The sequence below is a fragment of the Phaseolus vulgaris genome, chromosome 10 (genome assembly GCF_051622355.1).
Source record: "Phaseolus vulgaris cultivar YP4 chromosome 10, ASM5162235v1, whole genome shotgun sequence".
Lineage (NCBI taxonomy): Eukaryota > Viridiplantae > Streptophyta > Magnoliopsida > Fabales > Fabaceae > Phaseolus > Phaseolus vulgaris.
The window spans coordinates 22,580,025-22,599,909 of record NC_143507.1 but is presented as its reverse complement, the minus strand read 5'-3'; the positions used below and the strand labels follow the sequence as shown (position 1 = coordinate 22,599,909).

Below are 19,885 nucleotides of genomic sequence, written 5' to 3'. Positions count from 1 at the left end.
TAGATCAAACTAAATTATTTTCGATCAATCTAAAAGTACTGGGTGCACTCTAGTGTCATTTAGATCAAACTAAAATATTTTCGATCAATCCAAAAGTATTGGGTGCACTCTGGTAATTTTCAGGAAAGGAAATACCGTGTTGAGATTGTTGTTAGGTTGTATTGATCTGTCAGGCCCGTAATGAGACATCCTGACTCTACTGATATAATGGAATTACATAGATGAAGTTATTCAGTTGATGAGAGTCGATGGAGGTTCATATGACTTTGTTTGGAGTTTGAAATATAATTTGGTCTTTCAGGTCATATGAATTTACCCTGTCATACGAGATGATGAGATATTGAGATGTTTATGTGCATGGTTGTGTGGATTCACAACGAGTAGTATGACAGGTGCAAGTCTCAGAATTCTAATTTCAATACACGAGTCTTCCGGAAGTAGAGTCAAGTGTCTAGGTGATATGAGTCCGTGGAAGTCTGACATGTGAAAGATGAATATTGAATTTTTATAAACACTTGATGATTTGAGAAATTGTATGAAACTTAATGATTTATGTTTATTAATTTCAAATTGAAATTATATAGAATTTTGTTTTATATAGCTAGATTACCCTGTTATTTGTTTGTGTTGTTTCTCTATCTGTGATGATCGTGTATTTACACGGGAGCAGATGATGTTACAGGTGATTGAGCTCTTCCTCAGTGAGAAGCTGAATGATGAATTTTGAATATTTGTTTTAATTTTATGTAGATATATGTTTCGTAACATTTTAAGAAAGAGTGGTGGACATAATTGTATTATGTTTATATATTTTTTTTAATATTTTATACAGATTTTAATTTTTAGATGTGGAAAAATACAGGAATGTTACATTATAACACTTAAAAAAATGATTTTTTTCATTAGTTGATAGGATAAAATTTGGGAGTGATTGTTGATATGAATATTAAACTCTTAAAAAGCCTTGTTAAAACAATTAATGATATATTCGATAATGGCAATAGTGAAAAAACATTGCAGTGGTCTGATCAAAATTTACATTTTATGAAGAATGTGTCCTACATTGATTCTTGGAAATGGAAAATTCAAGAAAGAAAACTTCTACTCATACACTGACTTTAGTTATAAAATTAAGTTCAGTTGAAACAAAATTAACAGTAACTTTTATATTTATATTTGAATTAAGATTAAAAGAGGGAGATGATGTATATAAGAAGAAAAAAGTTTACAACATTAAAGCGGTTCAGATATGATGAGAAGGATGGTACGATGGTCTACCACAAAACTTGACCCACGAGTTTCATATCTGATACTGTTCCATTTCTTTTTTTACAAGTCAAAGTTGCTCCAGTAATAGTATTAGAATTTATTTTAAAGTGTTAGCACATTCAACATATTAAAGTATTCACAAACTAAAAATCACCACTACATCTACTATGAAATACTTTCATAACAAAATCATATTATAACGTACCTTATTCAGAAAGCTTCCAGAGTAAAACCAAATGTCAATTTTCTTAGATAAATTTTGGCATCTAGAGCTCCTAGCAAATTGATGAACAGATATAGAGTAAATTTTCATGCATGAGGATTAGGGGTACAATTGTTATTTACAGTATGTCATTGGAGTGGAAAACACACACAAAAAAGGTCAAAGATATTTTAGAAAAAATGTTTGAATTAACCTTAGGCTTGAATAGAGTTTTCAATTTCCATATTGATTGATGAATCAATAGATCAATTGTCAGGAGCTCCTAAGACTTCTTCTGCCCCTGCTAGATACTGCATATTTTAAGAGTTTCATTATAGAGTTACAATTGAAATGAGGAATATATAAGCAAAAAAATGCATATTATTACTGCAGTGGAAATGGGGAATGTCACTGGCATGATTACCATTATGTTGCTGCGTGTGAATGTGCAGAGAACAAGCAGGATAAATGAGCAACAAAATTTAATGGATCTACTACAACTTGCTTAATTTAATTCGCCATAAAAGAGCATTAAATTGATGAGAAATATAATTTGAAAAATTGAAATGAAAAGTGTTGAAAATGAAGCTTTGATGTCTCCAAATTTGTGAAGAGAACTTGATGCCTGTGCTGCTGTGTTTGGGGCTTAGTTCTAGGTAGTTCAGAATTTGTAAAATTCATTCTTAATCCAAAGCACAACTGAATCAATCTGGTTTTGAAAATGAAAAGTGTTTTTCTAAATTAAGTGAAAAACAATCGATTGATTTCTCGGTTTAGTCCGTTGTTTTGCACCCAGTCTGTTTGGAGGGTTTTCAAATTGTTTTTGACTTGGTTAACTAACTGTTTAAACCAATTCAACCGGTAAAAACAACATTTCAATCGATTGATTTTTGAATTTCTTTTAACAGTTTTTCAAAAAGTTGTTAAACTTGTTTTCATTTGATTTCAAACTGTTTTGACTCGTGTTTAACTTCCTAAAATGGCTAGTTTGAAGAGTTATAAAACTTGGTTACCTTCCATATTTGAAGAAAAAAAAAAAGATATTAAAAAACTATTTTGAAAAAGATTTGATTCAAGTTTTGATTAGGGATTTGAAGTTCTTGTGCGAGAACCAAAAAGGAATTTACTAGTGACTGAGAAATTGGTGATGACAAAGATTTTAAAAAAATTCTTCTTCAGTGTTTCAGCTTCACGTGCATTGTGAGTTTCTTAATGAAGAGTAATGTGTGTAAAAAAATTTTCTTTTTAGAAGATCTTACAGCTGGAGTTTTTTCTTTTAAAATAATAAAATTAAAAATGTGACTCATTTTTTAATGATTAATATTTTTTGGGGTTTCAAAAACCTCTACTATGTGGTTAATACGTACTGGGGATTTTAAAAAAAATCTAAGAGAGTGCTTAGTAGAGATTACAGTAACCTCCATAATAAACCCCAATTAAAATTATATTTTCTTGTATGTATTATTGAACATAGTATATTATAATTTTAAAAAATTGTAAATTTAAAATAAAAAAAGTAATACTTTTTATTGAAAAATCATGAAAAAAAGACTATAGCAATTTGTTCATGAGAAGAGATTTATAATAGAAAGAGATAGAAGAAAGAAAATACAATAATTAAGAAAGAAATTAATGAGAATTAAATAAAATTTTATATTGCCTAAATTAAAGGAAGTGAAAACGAATAAAAAAAATCTTCCTCCATTTCTTTCATCTGATTTGAAATATAATAAAATTCCTTTTTCTTGATGAAGTTCAAATAAATAAGGAAAAATAGATTAAACTTATTTTTAGGTGTATAGAAATGGATGAAAAGGATAAATAAAAGAGAAAAATGCTGAGAAAATAAAGAGGAAATATAAAAAAAAAACTACAAAGAGAAAAAAAAAAAAGTGAAAACAAAAGTGAGAGAGAAGTTAAATATAAGTTGATAGGTAATTGAACAGCAAATTTACAAAGCATTTGGTTTCCATACTCTTCCCACAATGTTTACAAAACATTTGGTTTTCCATACTTATTTTTATTGTTTTAATATATACTCACTAGTGTCGGGTTCTCAATAGTATCTTCGTATGCTCGGTTTTTTTTTACCACAAGGTCTGTTCGGTTCTTTTATGCAGTAAGGGACCTGCTCGATGCTTGGACCTAAGCAAACCTGGGCCAACGACCTTGGTCAGGATGGGCCTAGATCGCATGAGAGGTAGCCAAAGTAATTCCACTAGTGCACCCCTTAAAAGTTATATTTGGGTGGTAGATATAATTTTGTTATTATTATTAATATGTGGCAATATTTTACTGTTACGTATCTGTTGCATGTTTCTGTCGCATATCTGTTGCACGTGGCTAGTTGCTATTAATCCTAGTAATATAGGGAGCCGCTTGGGTAACAGAAAGTGGGCTTGCGGATAGCACATGAAGATCATTGGTGCCCGTGGCAAGCAGTTTTCCGTTACCAATAAAAGTTTAATGTAATTATTTTCAGTTAAGATTCGTTGAGCTCAAGAGATAGTGGTTGCATGTTGCATGAGTAGTCTCAAAGAAAAGGTACGCTGTTTTTCGCACATCTTACTAAACTGTTACTTTTCGGTGAGCCCTAACTGACTTGATCGTCGGAGTGTCATCAACAGGTAGGGCACCCTCTGTCCCAACAGAACCATACTAGAAGCAGTTAAGAGAGACGTTGAAGAAGTTGCGTTCATCCTAGGTCAACTGGCAGTGCAGTCAACCGACAAGAACAATTCAAATTATTGTCTAATATTTATTTTAAGGTTTAGGGAAGAAGGGTCGACTAGGGAAGTCTTGTTGGTAAACACCCGAGTAGGGAGGAGCCACCATTTGCTGACTCGAGAAACGTTAAAGGTACCACGGGTTGGAGCATGCGCGGTGCTCGGGGAGGAGGTGGTGACCGTCTCCTCGGGGAGAGCTGCTGACACTTGGATCACCCCTTACCAGTGATATCTAGCTGACGGCCTACTTCCTGATGAACCTGCAGAGAGAAAAGTGGTGAAAAGAAATTCGAGGAAATACACGATGATTGATGGTAATCTATTTCGCCATGGGTACACTCGCCCTGTTCTTATTTGCATTTACGGCAAGCAGTGCGCCCGTGTGATGAGCGAGCTACATGAGGGCATCTGTTGAAGCCATGTTGGGGGTCGAGCGCTGGTGTTAAAAATCATACGTGCTGGGTATTATTGGCCGACGATGAAATAAGACTGCGGGAGTTACGTACAGCGGTGTGAGCAGTGCCAGAAACACGCCGACTGGCACCACACACCAAATGGATGCCATACGACAAATGAAGTACCTTGTGGTGGTCATCGAATACTTCACCAAGTGGATTGAAGCTGAGCTTGTTGCCCAAATCACCGCACACAAAGTACAGCACTTCGTGTGGAAGAACATAGTATGTCGCTTTGGGGTTCCCAGATGTCTGGTGTCAGACAACGGAACGCAGTTCGGCAATCAACAGTTAGGCAAGTTATGCTCGGAACTCGGCATAAAACAGTATTTGCCTCAGTAGAGCATCTTCAGACAAATGGCAATATGGAATCAGCCAATAAAGTCTTGCTCAAAGGCTTGAAAAGAAGGTTAGAGAAAATCAAGGGAGCTTGGACGGAGGAGGTTCCCCGGATTCTTTGGGCTTATCACACCACGCCACAATCCAGCACCAAAGAAACACCGTTCAGTTCGGTGTATGGAACGGACAATATGATTCCCGTTGAAATTCACGAGAGCTCTCCCCGGTTCCAGAACTTTGTCGCTGAAGAGTCTGATGAGGGGAGGAGAATGAACTTGGATTTGCTAGAGGAAGTCCGCGAACAGGCGCGTATAAAATCAGAAGCATTGAAAAGAAGAGTTGAACTGAGATAAAGAACCAAGGTCAGACCTCGACAGTGTTAAAGATGTGAAGCTTTAATGTATCAAATCCTCATGAAGCCTGAAGTTGTGTGTGTTTTAGGTTTAATTTTTGTTATGGGGTTTAGAATCTTTGTAAGATCAATCTTGTTTCTCAAACAAAGCTTATTTCAATCTGTTTTAAAGATTAAAGTGTTTTTCCATGCAAAGGGAAAAACAACCGATTAAAGTTTCGAGACAATCGGTTGTTTGTCACTTAGCTGGCAAAGAAGTTTTGAAACTGTGTTTTTGAATCAGTTGTATAACTACCAAAACCATTCAACCAGTTAAATCGCAGTTTTAACCGATTAAATGTAAGTTTTCATAATAGTTTTTTGAAAACCTGTTTTAACTGATTCAGTTGTTCAAATATGCTTTCAATGGTAGCTTGTCAAGGTTTATAAAAATTGTCCTCTTTCAAACATTTAGGATTGATGAACAAGAGAAGTTTTATACTCTGATTTGAGATTGATTAGAGAGATTACCAACTATTTGTGAAAAGGTGTTTTTCCAAGTTTAGCAAGATTGCTTTTGGGCTTTGCTGTGATTCAAGAACTGATCCAAGTGTTTTCTACCCTTGTTTAGCTTCTTGTAATTGTTTATATTACACTTTGTAAAAACTATTGTAAAATCCTGTAAAGTCAGTGTGATTCTGGCTTGAGGCGTTGGCTGTGTGCAAAGAGGATGAGTAGGCTTTGTGGGATTCAAAGTCACCTCTTTGTGGTGTGTGTTTGTAATATGTGATTGGTAACATAGTGAAATACTCAGTGGTTTGACTGAGGACTAGATGTATCTCTGGAATTGAGTGAACCAGTATAAACCTCGTGTGTAATTCTTTCTATCTCTTCTCTCCATAACTGTTTGATTTTTTCCGCTGTCATAAACAACCGGTTAAATCGTCATTTTAACCAATTATAATTCTGATATCTGTTTTTGTTTGTCCATTTGATTGACTTTTTGAATTGCTTTTCTAAGTTGATTGTTAAAGATTCATTCTAAGGAAAGTATTTGTGAAAATCTTTTATAAACAATTCAGCCCCCCCCCCCCTCTTGTTCTAGCCATCAATCCTAACAGACAGTTCCAGGTATCCGACTTGGTAATGCGGAAAGTTCATCCCTACCAATTGGAGGATAAGTTGTCTCCAAAATGGACAGGGTCGTTTCGTGTGGGAAAAGTGGTCAGGAATGGTGCATATAAGTTAGAAACCTTGGAGGAGGACCCATCCAACAAACGTGGAACGCTGCTAATTTTAGTTAATTGTTGTTAAACAAAATGGTGCTACAGGGTGACACTGTTTTTCCCTTAAAGAGGGTTTTTTAACGAGGTCACCTAATAAATAAGTTGTTTATGATGCATTGTTGTTTTCTCTTAATCCCTGTTGTTCGATTGTGATGCACAGTGCGATGACCCCTCTCGGAGAGGTTCTCTGAGAAAGGGTCGTGTGAGCGATTAATTACCATTGGCAGATAAATCGACCTTCCTTGTGAAGTCGCACTGTGGGTAAAAGTTGCGTAGATGCCTCATCCGGACAAGCACGAGTTAGGCCAACCCGGTGTGAAAGTGATCACTCGGGACTAGGTGCTCTGTAGGATGAGTAAAGTTGCACAAATAGGTCACCTAACCTAGCGCGAGGTAAGACGGGCTAGCCCGGAGTGAAAGAAATCACCCGGGTCTAGGCGCTCTGTGGGGTAGGTGAAGGATGAGCTAGTCCGATGTGTAAGAAAAACTTGAGTATAGACACTAAGTGGGAGGAGCTGGTGGCACAAGTGAATGATGCGATTAGTGTAGGACAACTCAGGAGTTTCCAATCACTCAAGTGCAAGTGCTCTGTGAGAATGATATTTGGCTGTATAGCTCAATCGTTTGAGCACGTGCCAGGCAAGGCGACACTTGTTGGATTCGATGTAAGACGCTTTTGAACGCACTACTTTGAACGCTAGCCCGTAGAGACTATGGTGAATAGTTCAACCAAAGGTTAGTTTCGTTAAACTTTGATTATGCTTATTGTCCCATGTCGAGAAGAGTCGGCACTGACAACGCAATTGATTGAGTAATATACTCAGATAGGTACACGTTATCGTAAGCTATTTGAACTAGTTAAAGTTAAATAAGGCATGCATGGGCAAAGTTCGAAAGGTTTGTTATATACGACACATGATCAAATAAAATGGTTCCTTAATGGTAATAAAGATAAAGTAGGATATAGTTTATAGTTACATTAACATAATAAGATTAAAATTCCTACTCCTCTACTAGTTGCCCGTCCACGACCTTTTTGTTTGGTGCTAGCTAAGAGAAGTCCAAGCTCGGGTGGAGGCTGGAGGCTTGCTCAACAACAACCTCAAAGCCCACCAAGAGAGCTTAAGCAGCCTCACCCTTATAGACTTCGACCTCATCAGCAAAGAACTTATCCTTCTGGACAAGCTCTTGTTGCAATCGTGACAAACGCTCGTCTTGCTCGGCTAGGCGAGACACCTGCTTAACGACCTCCTTAGTCTTGGCCTCCAAGAGTTGCTGATTTTCAGGTGAAGGGCTCAGAGTTTTTGGATTTCCTGTTCCAGGTTCGCCATTCTCTGTTGGGAGTCCTGTTTGTCTTGTTCGATGGCAACCTCTTGACGCTGCATTTTCTTCACGACCACACAGCTTGTGGCTAGAGCCTATCCGAACTGCTTCACAACCTCTTACAGCAGATGTTGGCTGCTATGGGCATCCATTCTCTCCTCGTCCTCAGGGCGCAAGAGAGCATCCTCTAGGAGGGAGGTAACTTCAACACCCTGGTCCCAAAGGTCTTTTCGCCTTGAACTCTCCACACCCACCTCAAGAGGGCATGGCATGGCAACAGGGGTATGCAGAGGTTGTGATGGAGGCGCAACGTTTGAGGCCACCTGGCCTCGGGAGGGTGTGGGCCTCGGGCTAGTGGCTTGAGCCCTCCCACACTTTCTAGTAAAGACGAAGCCCGAAGCGGTGTCTTCATCATCTTCAGAGGAGGTGGGCACAACCACCACCTTCGATGGAGCACGACTGACCATCTTTGCCTTTGCGGGCAGCCTCAGCAGGTCCTCTTTGTTCAAGCGGGCCAACATGCTATCTGCAGGAAAGACTAAAGCAAGAATATGTTATGCTTCACAAGTAATAAATCCTAATCTCTGAAGTTAGAGGAAAAAGGTATACCAGTGTAACTCTTTAGAGAGTTCGGGTCATACTCGTGGGCCAACAGATAGACCGTATCAAAGACAATAGGGAAGCTTGTGATCGGCAAGGGCTAACTTCTCTAAACACCAGGTAAGCTTCGAGTTGGGATTCTCGGTCTAGTATAAAGGAAACTCGTCCAAGAGATCAGGGTGTTTTTGGTTAGCTCGGATGTTCAGAAAATGGTCTTTGAAGTTTTTGTAAGAGGATTGGAAGAGGGTAAGGATTCCCCTTCCAGGGATGCTGTTTACTGAAACCCAGAGCTGATGCTGTAGCTTATTCACCTCGAAGAGGTAAAGAAACACATCGAGAAAAGGAAGGACGCTGAGCTGATTGCAAAGAATGCAAAAGCACGGACAAATGCCCAACTCTTAGGGTGCAATTGGGTTGGGGCTACGTTCAGCTCGGTCAAAAGTTCTTTCTCAAAAACTAACAGGGGAAGACAGAGGTGTATTCTTTGAAAACCAGTGGCGTAAACGTAACGAAAAGGCTTACCCGGGGACGTGGCTTCATCACAACATACGGGTTCATCGGGTGAGCATGGGTCTAGGAAAATCCAATCGTCTTCCTGATATGATTCCAATAACAAGATAGAGATGTTTCATAGTCATTATATGGAATCAAATTGAGTTGGAATATGATTAGGCACTTTTCAAGAATTGGATCAATGTTCTTAATATTCAAGAACTGACCAAAACACAAGTAACCAAGACAAACTCATGTAGAAACCCATTTTTTGACAAATGAACCGATTGAAATGCACAAGAAAGCAAAGGAAGCGATTAAAACTAACTAGAAATCAATTGAACCGAACAAAACCATGAAAGAAAACATTTGAACCGATTAAAGCAGTAAAGAAATGAGATGAACCGATTAAAACAAGATAAGAACCAAAAGATCCGAACAAAAGTGCAAGAAAAGCCTAAGACATGTTTATAGAGTTTATAAGGACATGGAAATGGATGAATAAGATGGAAAAGAGAAGGAAACTTATGTGGTTGGAGTTCTTGGAGATGAACACGCCACTTGAAGGATGTTAGGCTTCAAGATGAGTGTAGATGTCGCCACTTGAGGTTCCAAGATGCACTCAAGATAAGACTAGAAGAGGAGAAGACAAATCTCACTCACTCAATCACCAATTTGGGAGAGTTTCGGTAGTTATCAAATCAATTCTCTCTATTTAGAAGGACCCAAGCCCTCCTTATATAGGAAGAGGACCGGTCATGAAGTACATGAAGCTTACACAAGAAGCTATCCAAAAGGTCCCTTGCACATCTCTCACTTTCTAGCGCCTAAAGTGAGTGATAAAGGGTCAATCTACTAGAAAGTTCTAAAACTAATATCTAAAGATGATTTGACATAAGAGCTATCTTTAGGTTTCCCTTTTAGCACCTTTCCTAAAACTATATTTAAGCATTATTTACAAATTGAAAGAAACTATAAAGAGAGATATTAATTGAAGCTCATTCTTGAAAGCTTGTAGTCTTCTTTGGCTTTAAGCTTGGTCCTCTCTTTATTTAATTCTTCTTTAATTTTTGAGAAGACTAGAAAGAAGAACTTCAAATGTGTGGGTGAATGACCTCTTCCTCCATTGGTAGAATCCTCTCTTATTTGATCTCTATCACTTTCCTACCAAAGAGGCATATTTTTTTTCCTAAGGGCCACTATTTTTTCATGAGAGGTGTATGAGGAGGTTTCAGAAAGGAGGTTCGGGGGAGCCCAGGGATACAAGGTTTTATAATCCATAAGGGCTCGCGACTAGGCACAGTCACACGTAGAAGCAAAACAGTTCAAACCCAACACAATGCAAAAATAAGTTTGAATTCGAACAAAAGAAAAGGAAAATAAAACCTAGCTATGTATTTCGGGGATCATATGATTACACGCTAACAGGCAGTGTTGAGCATAAACCAGACATAGATGAAAATAGAGTAATCTCAGGCAAAGCAGACAAAGGATGAATAATTGGGAGGGGAAAAAAAGAGTACCTTTCGTGATTGATCAAGGAAAGCTCGAAGAAATGGGTGGAAGATTGTTGAACGAGGCAAGGGAGTAAGAGAAAAAGCTCTAAATAATGAATAATGGAAGATGAAGTTTTAGGGGTTTTAGAATTTTTGGAAAAGGAATTCTAAACGGTTGAGTTTCGTTACCATTAGCACTGGAACACGTGTACAAGTGGGGACTGTGAACAGTAAAACTTTGCTTCAAAAATCGCGCTCACCTACCTCTGAGAAACCGTCACGTCAACGATCAACGGTGCTCGGAAGACTCTTCGCTCAGCCAAGCTCAGCTCGAGCCTGAGGTGCTTGTGTACTAATCAGTGCCCGGTTCTCGATAGTATCTTCGTATGCTCGATTCTTTTGTACCACGAGGCCTGCTTGGTTCTTTTACGTCGTAAGGGACCTACTCGGTGCTTGGGCCTAAGCAACCCTGGGCCAACGACCTTGGTCAGGATGGGCCTAGATCGCATGAGAGGTATTCAAAGTAATTCCACTAATGCACCCCTTAAAAGTTATATTTGGGTGGTAGATATAATTTTGTTATTATTATTAATATGTGGCAATATTTTATTGTTACGTATCTGTTGCATGTTTATGTTGCATATCTGTTGCACGTGGCTAGTTGCTATTAACCCTAGTAATATAAGGTGCCGCTTGGGTAACAGAAAGTGAGTTTGCGGATAGCACCTGAAGATCATTGGTGCCCGTGGCAGACAGTTTTCAGTTACCAATAAAAGTTTAATGTAATTATTTTCAGTTATCGCTGAACTCCACAGAGAGTGGTTGCATGTTGCATGAGCAGTGATAAAAAGGAGAATAGGTCTCCAAGAAAATGTACGCTGTTTTTAGCACATCTTACTAAACTGTTACTTTTCGGTGAATTCTAGCTGACTTGATCGTCGGAGTGTCATCAACAGGTAGGGCGTCATCTGTCCCAACAGAATCATACTAGAAATAGTTAAGAGAGACGTTGAAAAAGCTGCATTCATCCTAGGTCAACTATGGCAAGAACAATTCTAATATTTATTTTAGGGATCATATTTTTTTTAAATACTACATTGTGTCACTATATCAAATAACATTGGTGTGTAGACATTAGTGGGTGATCATTTAAATCAAAAACAGTTAACAGTTAGGGTCATATAGTCCGCTTCACTCACTTCACTTTTACTTCCTTCTCCCTTTCCTTCTTCTATATAAACCCCACACCCTGCAACCTTCTCACTCACCAACTCAACCAACAACTCAATCAAGTCCTCCCAAACCCTAAACCAAATCCCATTTCTTCAATTCGCCATCCCTTGAGTTGTTTCCATGGCCACCCTCAACTCTGCGTGCGTCGTTGCCGTGCTGTGCTTGGTGGTGCTGACGGCACCCACTGCACATGCCGCCATCTCCTGCGGCCAGGTCACAAGTTCCCTGGCTTCATGCATCCCTTTCCTCACGAAAGGTGGGCCGGTGCCAGCGTCATGCTGCTCCGGAGTGAGGTCCCTCAACGCCGCCGCAAAGACCACCCCAGACCGCCAGGCGGTCTGCAACTGCCTGAAATCCGCCGCCGGTGCCATCCCTGGATTCAATGCTAACAACGCAGGCATACTCCCGGGCAAGTGTGGCGTCAGCATCCCCTACAAGATCAGTACCTCCACCAACTGCGCTACGTAAGAGAAAAACAAAATTTATCGTTCAAACTTTTTTATATAGTTTTCTAAATTTTTATTCTATACATAAATTAAAATTAGTTTATAAATAAATTATTATATTTTTTTAGTATTTTTATTTTTCAAACATAAACCTGATACACTTAGTTGAATCTTATCTATTTTTTTAGTAAACTGAAAAAGAATAAACTTATTGTGAAGTAAAAAGTAGTTGATAGATAAAAGTACGTTGATCTCAAATAATTTTCAAACAGATTAAGAGAAAATAAATTTAGTTCTGGTTTTAATTTTTAAGTAACTGTCACTAGAACAATTATTAAATTATTATTGCATAAAAATTGTAAAAATGTTTTGTAACATTTTTTTTTTCATTTTCAATGATTTAAAGGTTATTTAAAGATAAAATGTAACAAAACTAAACAAAATCAGACCAAAATTAAATTTCTAACCGGTTTTGATATGAAAGGGGAGTTTGAAAGAAAACTATAAAATATGTGATATGAAAAGAAATAGAAAAATATGGAAGAAGACAGATGCAATAAATGAGAAAGTAGATGTATCATTATATAGTTATCCATAAAAAGAAATTCTAAATTCAATTATAAATTTTCTTTTATAAATTTGAATCTGCGATGGAAATAAGTTGTGTTTGAAGTGAGATTAATTCATCATAATATACTACATTAATGTAATATAAAGTTAGATATTTTGATTTGAGATTCATTATTATGATTTATTTCTTGATTGCACTTGCAGTATCAAGTTTTGAAGAAGAAGGCACTGGAAACTACTCAGTATAGAATGAGTATATATCCTGAATACTACAAGAATAAGACAAAAGGTGACGAGGGCTCCACTTATATGCCCCTCTAATCTTCAAATGAGATATTTTATTTGTATTGAAGAGGTTTTAATATGTTGTAATGTTATTTACTCCTATATCTACTTTAAATTGGGTTTCTCACCACTTTGTCTGGGTGCTCATTTTAGGGTTCATCATCATTTATCACGTCTCTTTATGTTGAAAGTCATTAAAAAGAAACGTACTCGATTGGTAATATATAATTGATTAGATTAATTCCAGAAATTCATCATCTTAATAACCAGTCTTAAAATGGTATACACTACAACAAAATCATTAATTAAAAACCTATAAAATTAAAAATAATTAATTATTATAGTTAATAAATTAAAAACTATTTTAAAGATTAAAAAAATTATTAATTTTTAAATTAATTTTTATTATTGATAAATAGTTTTTAAATTGAATTTAATTAGCTATCAAGGTTTTAACTACCAATTATTTAAATTTTAAATTTGATAAAAGAAATTTAGTAACTAATTAAATATCAATTTAAAAATTATTATCAATAATAGAAACTAATTTAGAAATTAACAATTTTTTAGTCTTTAAAATGATTTTTAATTTAATTATTATAATTAATTATTTTTGTTTTTAAAATTAGTTATTTTTTAGTGTATGATTAGAAATGTTTGTCTTTCTAAACTTTAATGGTGATAATTAAGGTGGTTAAAGGTCTTTCTCATATATTCGCTAAGCAGCTAGTGGAATTACTCAAACATAAAATCAATGAATAGTCAAAAGTTCTAATTACAGACATACTTTGCTAATTTTAAACACTTGCATTATTTAAACTTTCAAAAAAGTGTCCCCTTTTAAAATATTAGAGATTAACTATAATTCTCTCGAAAATTAAAAATAACAATACATATATTATTTATTGAAATAATTCCACAAAATAACCTTACTCTCATATATAGTAACTTGGCATGACTTTTATTTGTCATAATTTTAAAATAAAATAATTAATATTTAAAACTAAAAACTAAAAAATAAATTTAAAATTTCTTTTCAAACTAAAACTATAATTAATTTGAAACATGAAATGTTATAATAATATTGTATATAAATATATATTGATCTTTCATGTATATGCATTTTTAATGTTCCTGTCCTTCTTTAAACAATATAAAGGCCTCAGTTGCATCAAGAAAAATATGAATTAGTGTCCAAAAAATTGGTTAATAAGAAAAATATGAAATATTGACAAAAATGTGGTTACTAAGGAAAATATAAAATATAAAATATTGACAAAAATTTGGTTACTATTAAAATAGTAACTAATTTTGTGACGGAAAAGAATTATTACTCTTTTGTTTTATTTAGTCACTAAATCTACGACTACAATATGTAATCAAATTAGTAATTAAGTACACTAAAAGTTTCACTTTGAGAATGTTGAAATTCCATTTTCTCTATGTAAAGAAGCATTATTATTTTGTTGTTTTATTAAATTTTTCAGTCTCATCCTTCATGACCTTCCTTTATGACCTGGATAGATGAAGATGTAGAGTCATAAGATTTTCTCTCAATTGTTTTGGTTAACTCAAATCCAAGACCTTATATCCTTCCTTTATTAATTCCAACAACTTTATACTTATTAAAGTTGTAATTCATTAGTGGAAACATTTGTATAATATATGTTTATTGGGATGCTTCTTCCCGTGCTTAATTAAATTTTATTTGTGAACATAGAAAAGTGGTAATAAATTGAAAAAAATATAAAAAAGATAGTAATGTTGGACAAATTGACATGTTATTTATGACTAACATCAACATGTGTTGATCTTTAATCAACCCATGTGTTGTCCTTCTTCCATTTGTGTATATTACAAAACAATTGTGATGGGGTAGGAGGTTTTCGCTCAACTTTGTCTAAGATAGGATCAAGAAAAATATCAATTTAGAAATTACAATATAAAAAAAAACAAACAACTTTCTCAACTTATTTATGAAGGAAATAAAGAAGATTAAAGCATGAATACAAATAACATTTATATTTACTATAATGTTTTGTATTCTTTCCATAAAATAATGCTTAGAAGTATTCATATTTCACATAATTTTTTTGAATATAGTTTCAAATTTAATCACAAAACCAATAAAGGCATTGTCTAAAAATGATTTTACTTTATTGAGGAATTTTGATTTATGTTGTTTTTATAAGTTTTTCTCAAAAGTATTGACTTCTAGCTTTTTACAAGTAGCTTCCTCACTCTATCTTTCCAATCCCCTACCTCATTTAATAAATATTATTGTTATTACTCATATTGAGGACCACCCTATTATTATATGTATAAACTCTATTATAACATAATGTTTTTCTAATCTATGAGTGCTCAAGTTGTCCAAATCAAACAGAATCAAATTGTAAAATCATTTTTTCTCAAGTGAACAAAACTAAAATGTTAAAAGTGTTCCTAGACCTGTCCATTTGGCCCAGCCTATAGGGCTTGGTCCTTACATACGGTGAAGGCAAAAATCCCACATGGCCAAAATAACCCATACAAGAGAAAGCCAATATGGCCAAAATGTCACCAAAAGTCCTATGGGTTAAAGTCAACCTATGGACCATTTTTTAAATTGAAAAACTTATTTAAAAATGAAAATGAACAAAATACTTATAAAAAATATTTATACACATGAAAATTATTTATACAATCCAAATACAAACTTAGTATCAACAAAGACGAGTTGGACTTAGGTTAAGTTAAGTCAGGCTGACATCATCTCAAGTTGGTCAACATAAGCCCAAGTCAGGTCGAGTCCAGCTCACACCGAGACGAATCAAATCTATGTCAGGATGAGTTAGGCTTACATTGAGTCCAGGTCAATTTGAGTCCAATATCGGGCAAGTAAGATCAGACTAAGATGGCTCGTGTAAGACCAACTTGGGTTGATGAACATATATTTATTCACACACAATAGCCTTAATCATAGATTATTGGACTATAATAATAAATAAATCTATTGTTTTAATTAATATTCTTGTAATTGGGTTTATTTGGGCCTTAATTATTATTTTTGTTAATTTTTTGTTTTTAGAGTAAATTATCCGGACGAAGAATCTACCTTTGTGAATGGGCCAAATATGCAAAAGTACAAGTTGCTTCTTTGAATCAAAACAGAAAACAAATTCTGAGGAGAAGAAAGAGAAAATAAAAGCTACAAGATCCCAGAAACATAATTGGAAGCAAATCTTCTGCAAAATAAAAAGAATTATGGAAAGTGGAAACTGTTTACAAAATCTAAACTGCAATATTTTCCCAAGATCCTTGGAGCAGAAAAGCCTATAAAAGGACACAAGCATCAAGTAGAAGAGAGAGCTTCATAGGGTTTTCTTAGTTTCTTTTCTTCTTTGTAATTCTTTTGTTTTGCCTCCGCATGGAAGGCTAAACCTTTTTGGTTGATTCTTTTGTAATTCCCTATTGAGTTCTGAGGTTTTGTCAATAAAAGTTTCATTTGTCAATTCTTTATAGCAGTTGTTTTTATTGTCTAATCTTCTGGAAAACTAGTTTTTGTGAGAGGTTGTACTTGAACGCATGATTGAGAGTCTTCCTTATCTTAAACTTTGGTTTCTTAGTTAGTTCGCATTGTTCTAATTAATTTCTTGGGCGCATGATTCAAGAGAGAGGAGAAAATCATTCCCATGGAGTATACGCATGGAACAAAGTGAGTATTGATTAAACTAGTAGACGCATGTTTTACTGGTGAGTTTCAGTTGAATCAGATTGACGCATGTTCAATCTGATTTAGCTCTGTTGGAGGATTGAGAAAAGATTAATCTTTTGAGAACCTGTGAAGAATTCAATGGTGGAAGAACTTGGGGATCAACCGCTTTTTATTTTCTATTTCAATCTCTTTTATATTTTCTGCATAACTATCTTAACCCCCTTTTTATTATTATTGTTATTACTAACTTTTCATTGCTTATAGATAGATTTTAAATTCGATTAACTGAATCACTATTGGATTCGTTGGGAGACGACTTTGGGTCATCTGACCACAATTATACTATCATATATCTAGTGTTAGACAAGTCTACCCTAGAATCATATTAATTTGACAACAAAACGACAACTATCAAATTTGGCGCCGTTGCCGGGAAATCCAATTTGATTTTGGTTATCAGGTTCTTCTTTTTATCTGCATAATTTTTTTTTCCTAATTTTATTTTCTGCATATTTAACCTGTGTTTTATTCCTATTAATTTTTCTTTATTTAGTATAGCAATAAAAAAACGAAAAAAATCTAATATTTAGGATATCTCTTATTTTATTTTATTTTGATTTGTTTTTATTTTCTTTCTTTATATTTTTATCTTTATTTTGTTTTGATTTGTTTTATTTTCTTTCTTTATATCTTTTATCTTTATTTTGTTTTGATTTGTTTTTATTTTATTTTATCTCCTATATCTTTTATCTTTATTTTGTTTTTGATTTTATTCTTTTATATCTTTTATTTTTATCTTATTTTGCCTTTATTTTATATCTTTTCTGTTTTTAGTTATTTTTTTTATTTTGTTTTGTCATCTTTATTTATTTCTATTTTGGTTTTTGTTTACAGTTTTTATTTTCTATATTTTATTTATTTATTTTTTTTTTTACATAATTTTTTTTCTCTAACTATTTTTTTAAGCATTAAGTGTAGCATTTGCATTAGTTTTTTTTTAATAGGATCTTGCATTTAGGGTAGACACTTCAGTTACTACTCTTTGATTTTTTAATATTGAAAGCAATTCAGGGAAGACTCTGGCTAGGAAAGACTTGGTTTCTAAGTTTGTCCACTTGTGACTCACCTCTCTTTCTTGGGAGTTTACTTGGTTTGCTTTTCAATTTAAAAAAAAAGAGTTTGCTTTAAGGCGTCTAATAGGTGTTGGTGTCCATTACATATCTCCCTGTTTTCAATTCTAAAATGGAACGAAAATTAGCTGAACAAATTTACAATTATGATATTCATTGTGAGCCATATTTGCAGCAATCTTCATAGTTTTATAAACAACTTTTACAGCAATGTGAACCCTACTTTCAACAGCCTCACATTATAATTCATATTATCAACAATGTGAGCAGCCTTTGCAGCAATGTGAACCCTACTTTCAATCACCTCAACATTATAATTCATATTATCAGCAATATGAACAGCCTCTGTAACAATGTGAGCCTCACTTTCAGCAGCCTCAACATTATAATCCATATTGTTAACAGTCTTATGAGCAACCTCAACAACAACCATATTATCAACAAAACTATTTTGATGAAAGTCAAACATCTTTTCAACCATTTGTGCAAACTGATAATACTCCTCGTAATCTTGAAGAACCAACTTTAGAGGAGTTGATGAGGAAAATGACGGACATTAACACAAAATTTCAAGAATGGGCGGCTGAAAAATATCCAATTCAAAAGGAAGAACCAAGGCAAATGAGGGAGATCAACATGAAATATGATCAAGAATGGGCGGCCAACAAAATTGCAATTCAAAAGGAAGAACCAACTTTAGAGGAGTTGGTGAGGCGGATGGAGGAGATGAACATGAAATATGATCAAGAATGGAAGGCTAAAAAAATTCTAATGCAAAAGGAGGCTGATGTTGTAGCAAGAAGAGATAAAATCGATCAAATGAGTGGAGAGGTTGCAGATTATGTTCAAGAGATGAAATCACCTCATGATCCAGATATAACTCTTGATCCAGGCATTGATGGAATGTCTAACCTTGAAGCACCTACCTCTGCCATAGACACTCTCGAAAAGAAGTGGGGCATATCAACTGTTTTTAAAGTTAATCTGAATGATTTGCATGAAGCTGAGTTGGCTGAACCTAAGATTGCTACACCATTGAATGCTATTGTCCAACTTATGGAGGAGAAATCATTGATAAATCATGAGGGATTAAAAGTTGTGACATGTGAAGATCATTTAGTGCATCACGTAAACACTGAGGATGAAAATGTGTTTGAGTTTCTAGGAGATTTTAACTTCTCTAATCCAGTTAAATGTACAGAGGCTGAGATAAATGAGTTCTTAGAATGCACTAACCCTTGTGATGTAGGTCTTGATACAAAAATTGTTGATGCTGCTATACTTTTCGAATCTACTGAAAAAGATTGTGCACTTAATGGCTCTGACAAAGTTTTGGAGGAAATACAAGAAGAGGAAGAGCAGATGTTACCCATATTTCAGGTAGACACTGCTAGAAGAGAAAAACATGATATTATTCTTACATCCTTAAAGCTATAAAGAATACAACCTCCACTATTTAAGGTGAAACCCATATCACTCATTCCATCATCTCCATTGGCTACACCTTCTATCATAATTGGAACGTTTGAAAGCAGCCTTTACAGCCACCACCACCTCCTAACTTACATTTCATTCCATCTCCCACCCCAACTAGACCGTCTACCCTAGCTAGACTATCTAGCCTTAGACCACCACCCTTAGACAATCCCCAAACAGTTAACCATATTAGATCGTCTATATTGAATAAATTTACATCTTCCATCTATACTCTGGACAATACCATCATCCATTCATGGAAGAAACTGTACCATTTCACACGCCCTCCAGACCTACCCCAGTTCCATCCACTATTTCAAGGCTTCTTCATTATAATGTTTTTGTTACATAGTTTACCAACGTACTGCATGCTTTGGTTAGACGCTCCAGCTGATAGTATTTCTACACCACTTTGGATGAAGAGTCTTGGCTTGTACTGTAGAGGGGATGGTTGAAACAGCTGCAACAGCCACTTCCCTCAAGCTGAATGAGGGAGTACTTCTTCTCGCACTTTTATTGTACACATTTA

General features: G+C 35.0%; 2 protein-coding genes across 2 annotated transcripts; both read left to right on the top strand.

The window, feature by feature from the left end:
* Window positions 1–4,879: 4,879 nt before the first annotated feature.
* Window positions 4,880–5,344, top strand: LOC137817880 (uncharacterized). The gene has a single exon (XM_068621106.1). The coding sequence runs from the start codon at window positions 4,880–4,882 to the stop codon at window positions 5,342–5,344; it is 465 nt and encodes a 154-aa protein (XP_068477207.1).
* Window positions 5,345–11,661: 6,317 nt separating this feature from the next.
* Window positions 11,662–13,183, top strand: LOC137818935 (non-specific lipid-transfer protein 1). Its single transcript, XM_068622598.2, has 2 exons — window positions 11,662–12,216; window positions 12,973–13,183. Exons 1-2 carry the CDS (start codon window positions 11,873–11,875, stop codon window positions 12,983–12,985), a joined length of 357 nt encoding a protein of 118 aa, XP_068478699.1. The 5' UTR covers window positions 11,662–11,872; the 3' UTR covers window positions 12,986–13,183.
* The last annotated feature ends 6,702 nt before the right edge of the window (window positions 13,184–19,885 follow it).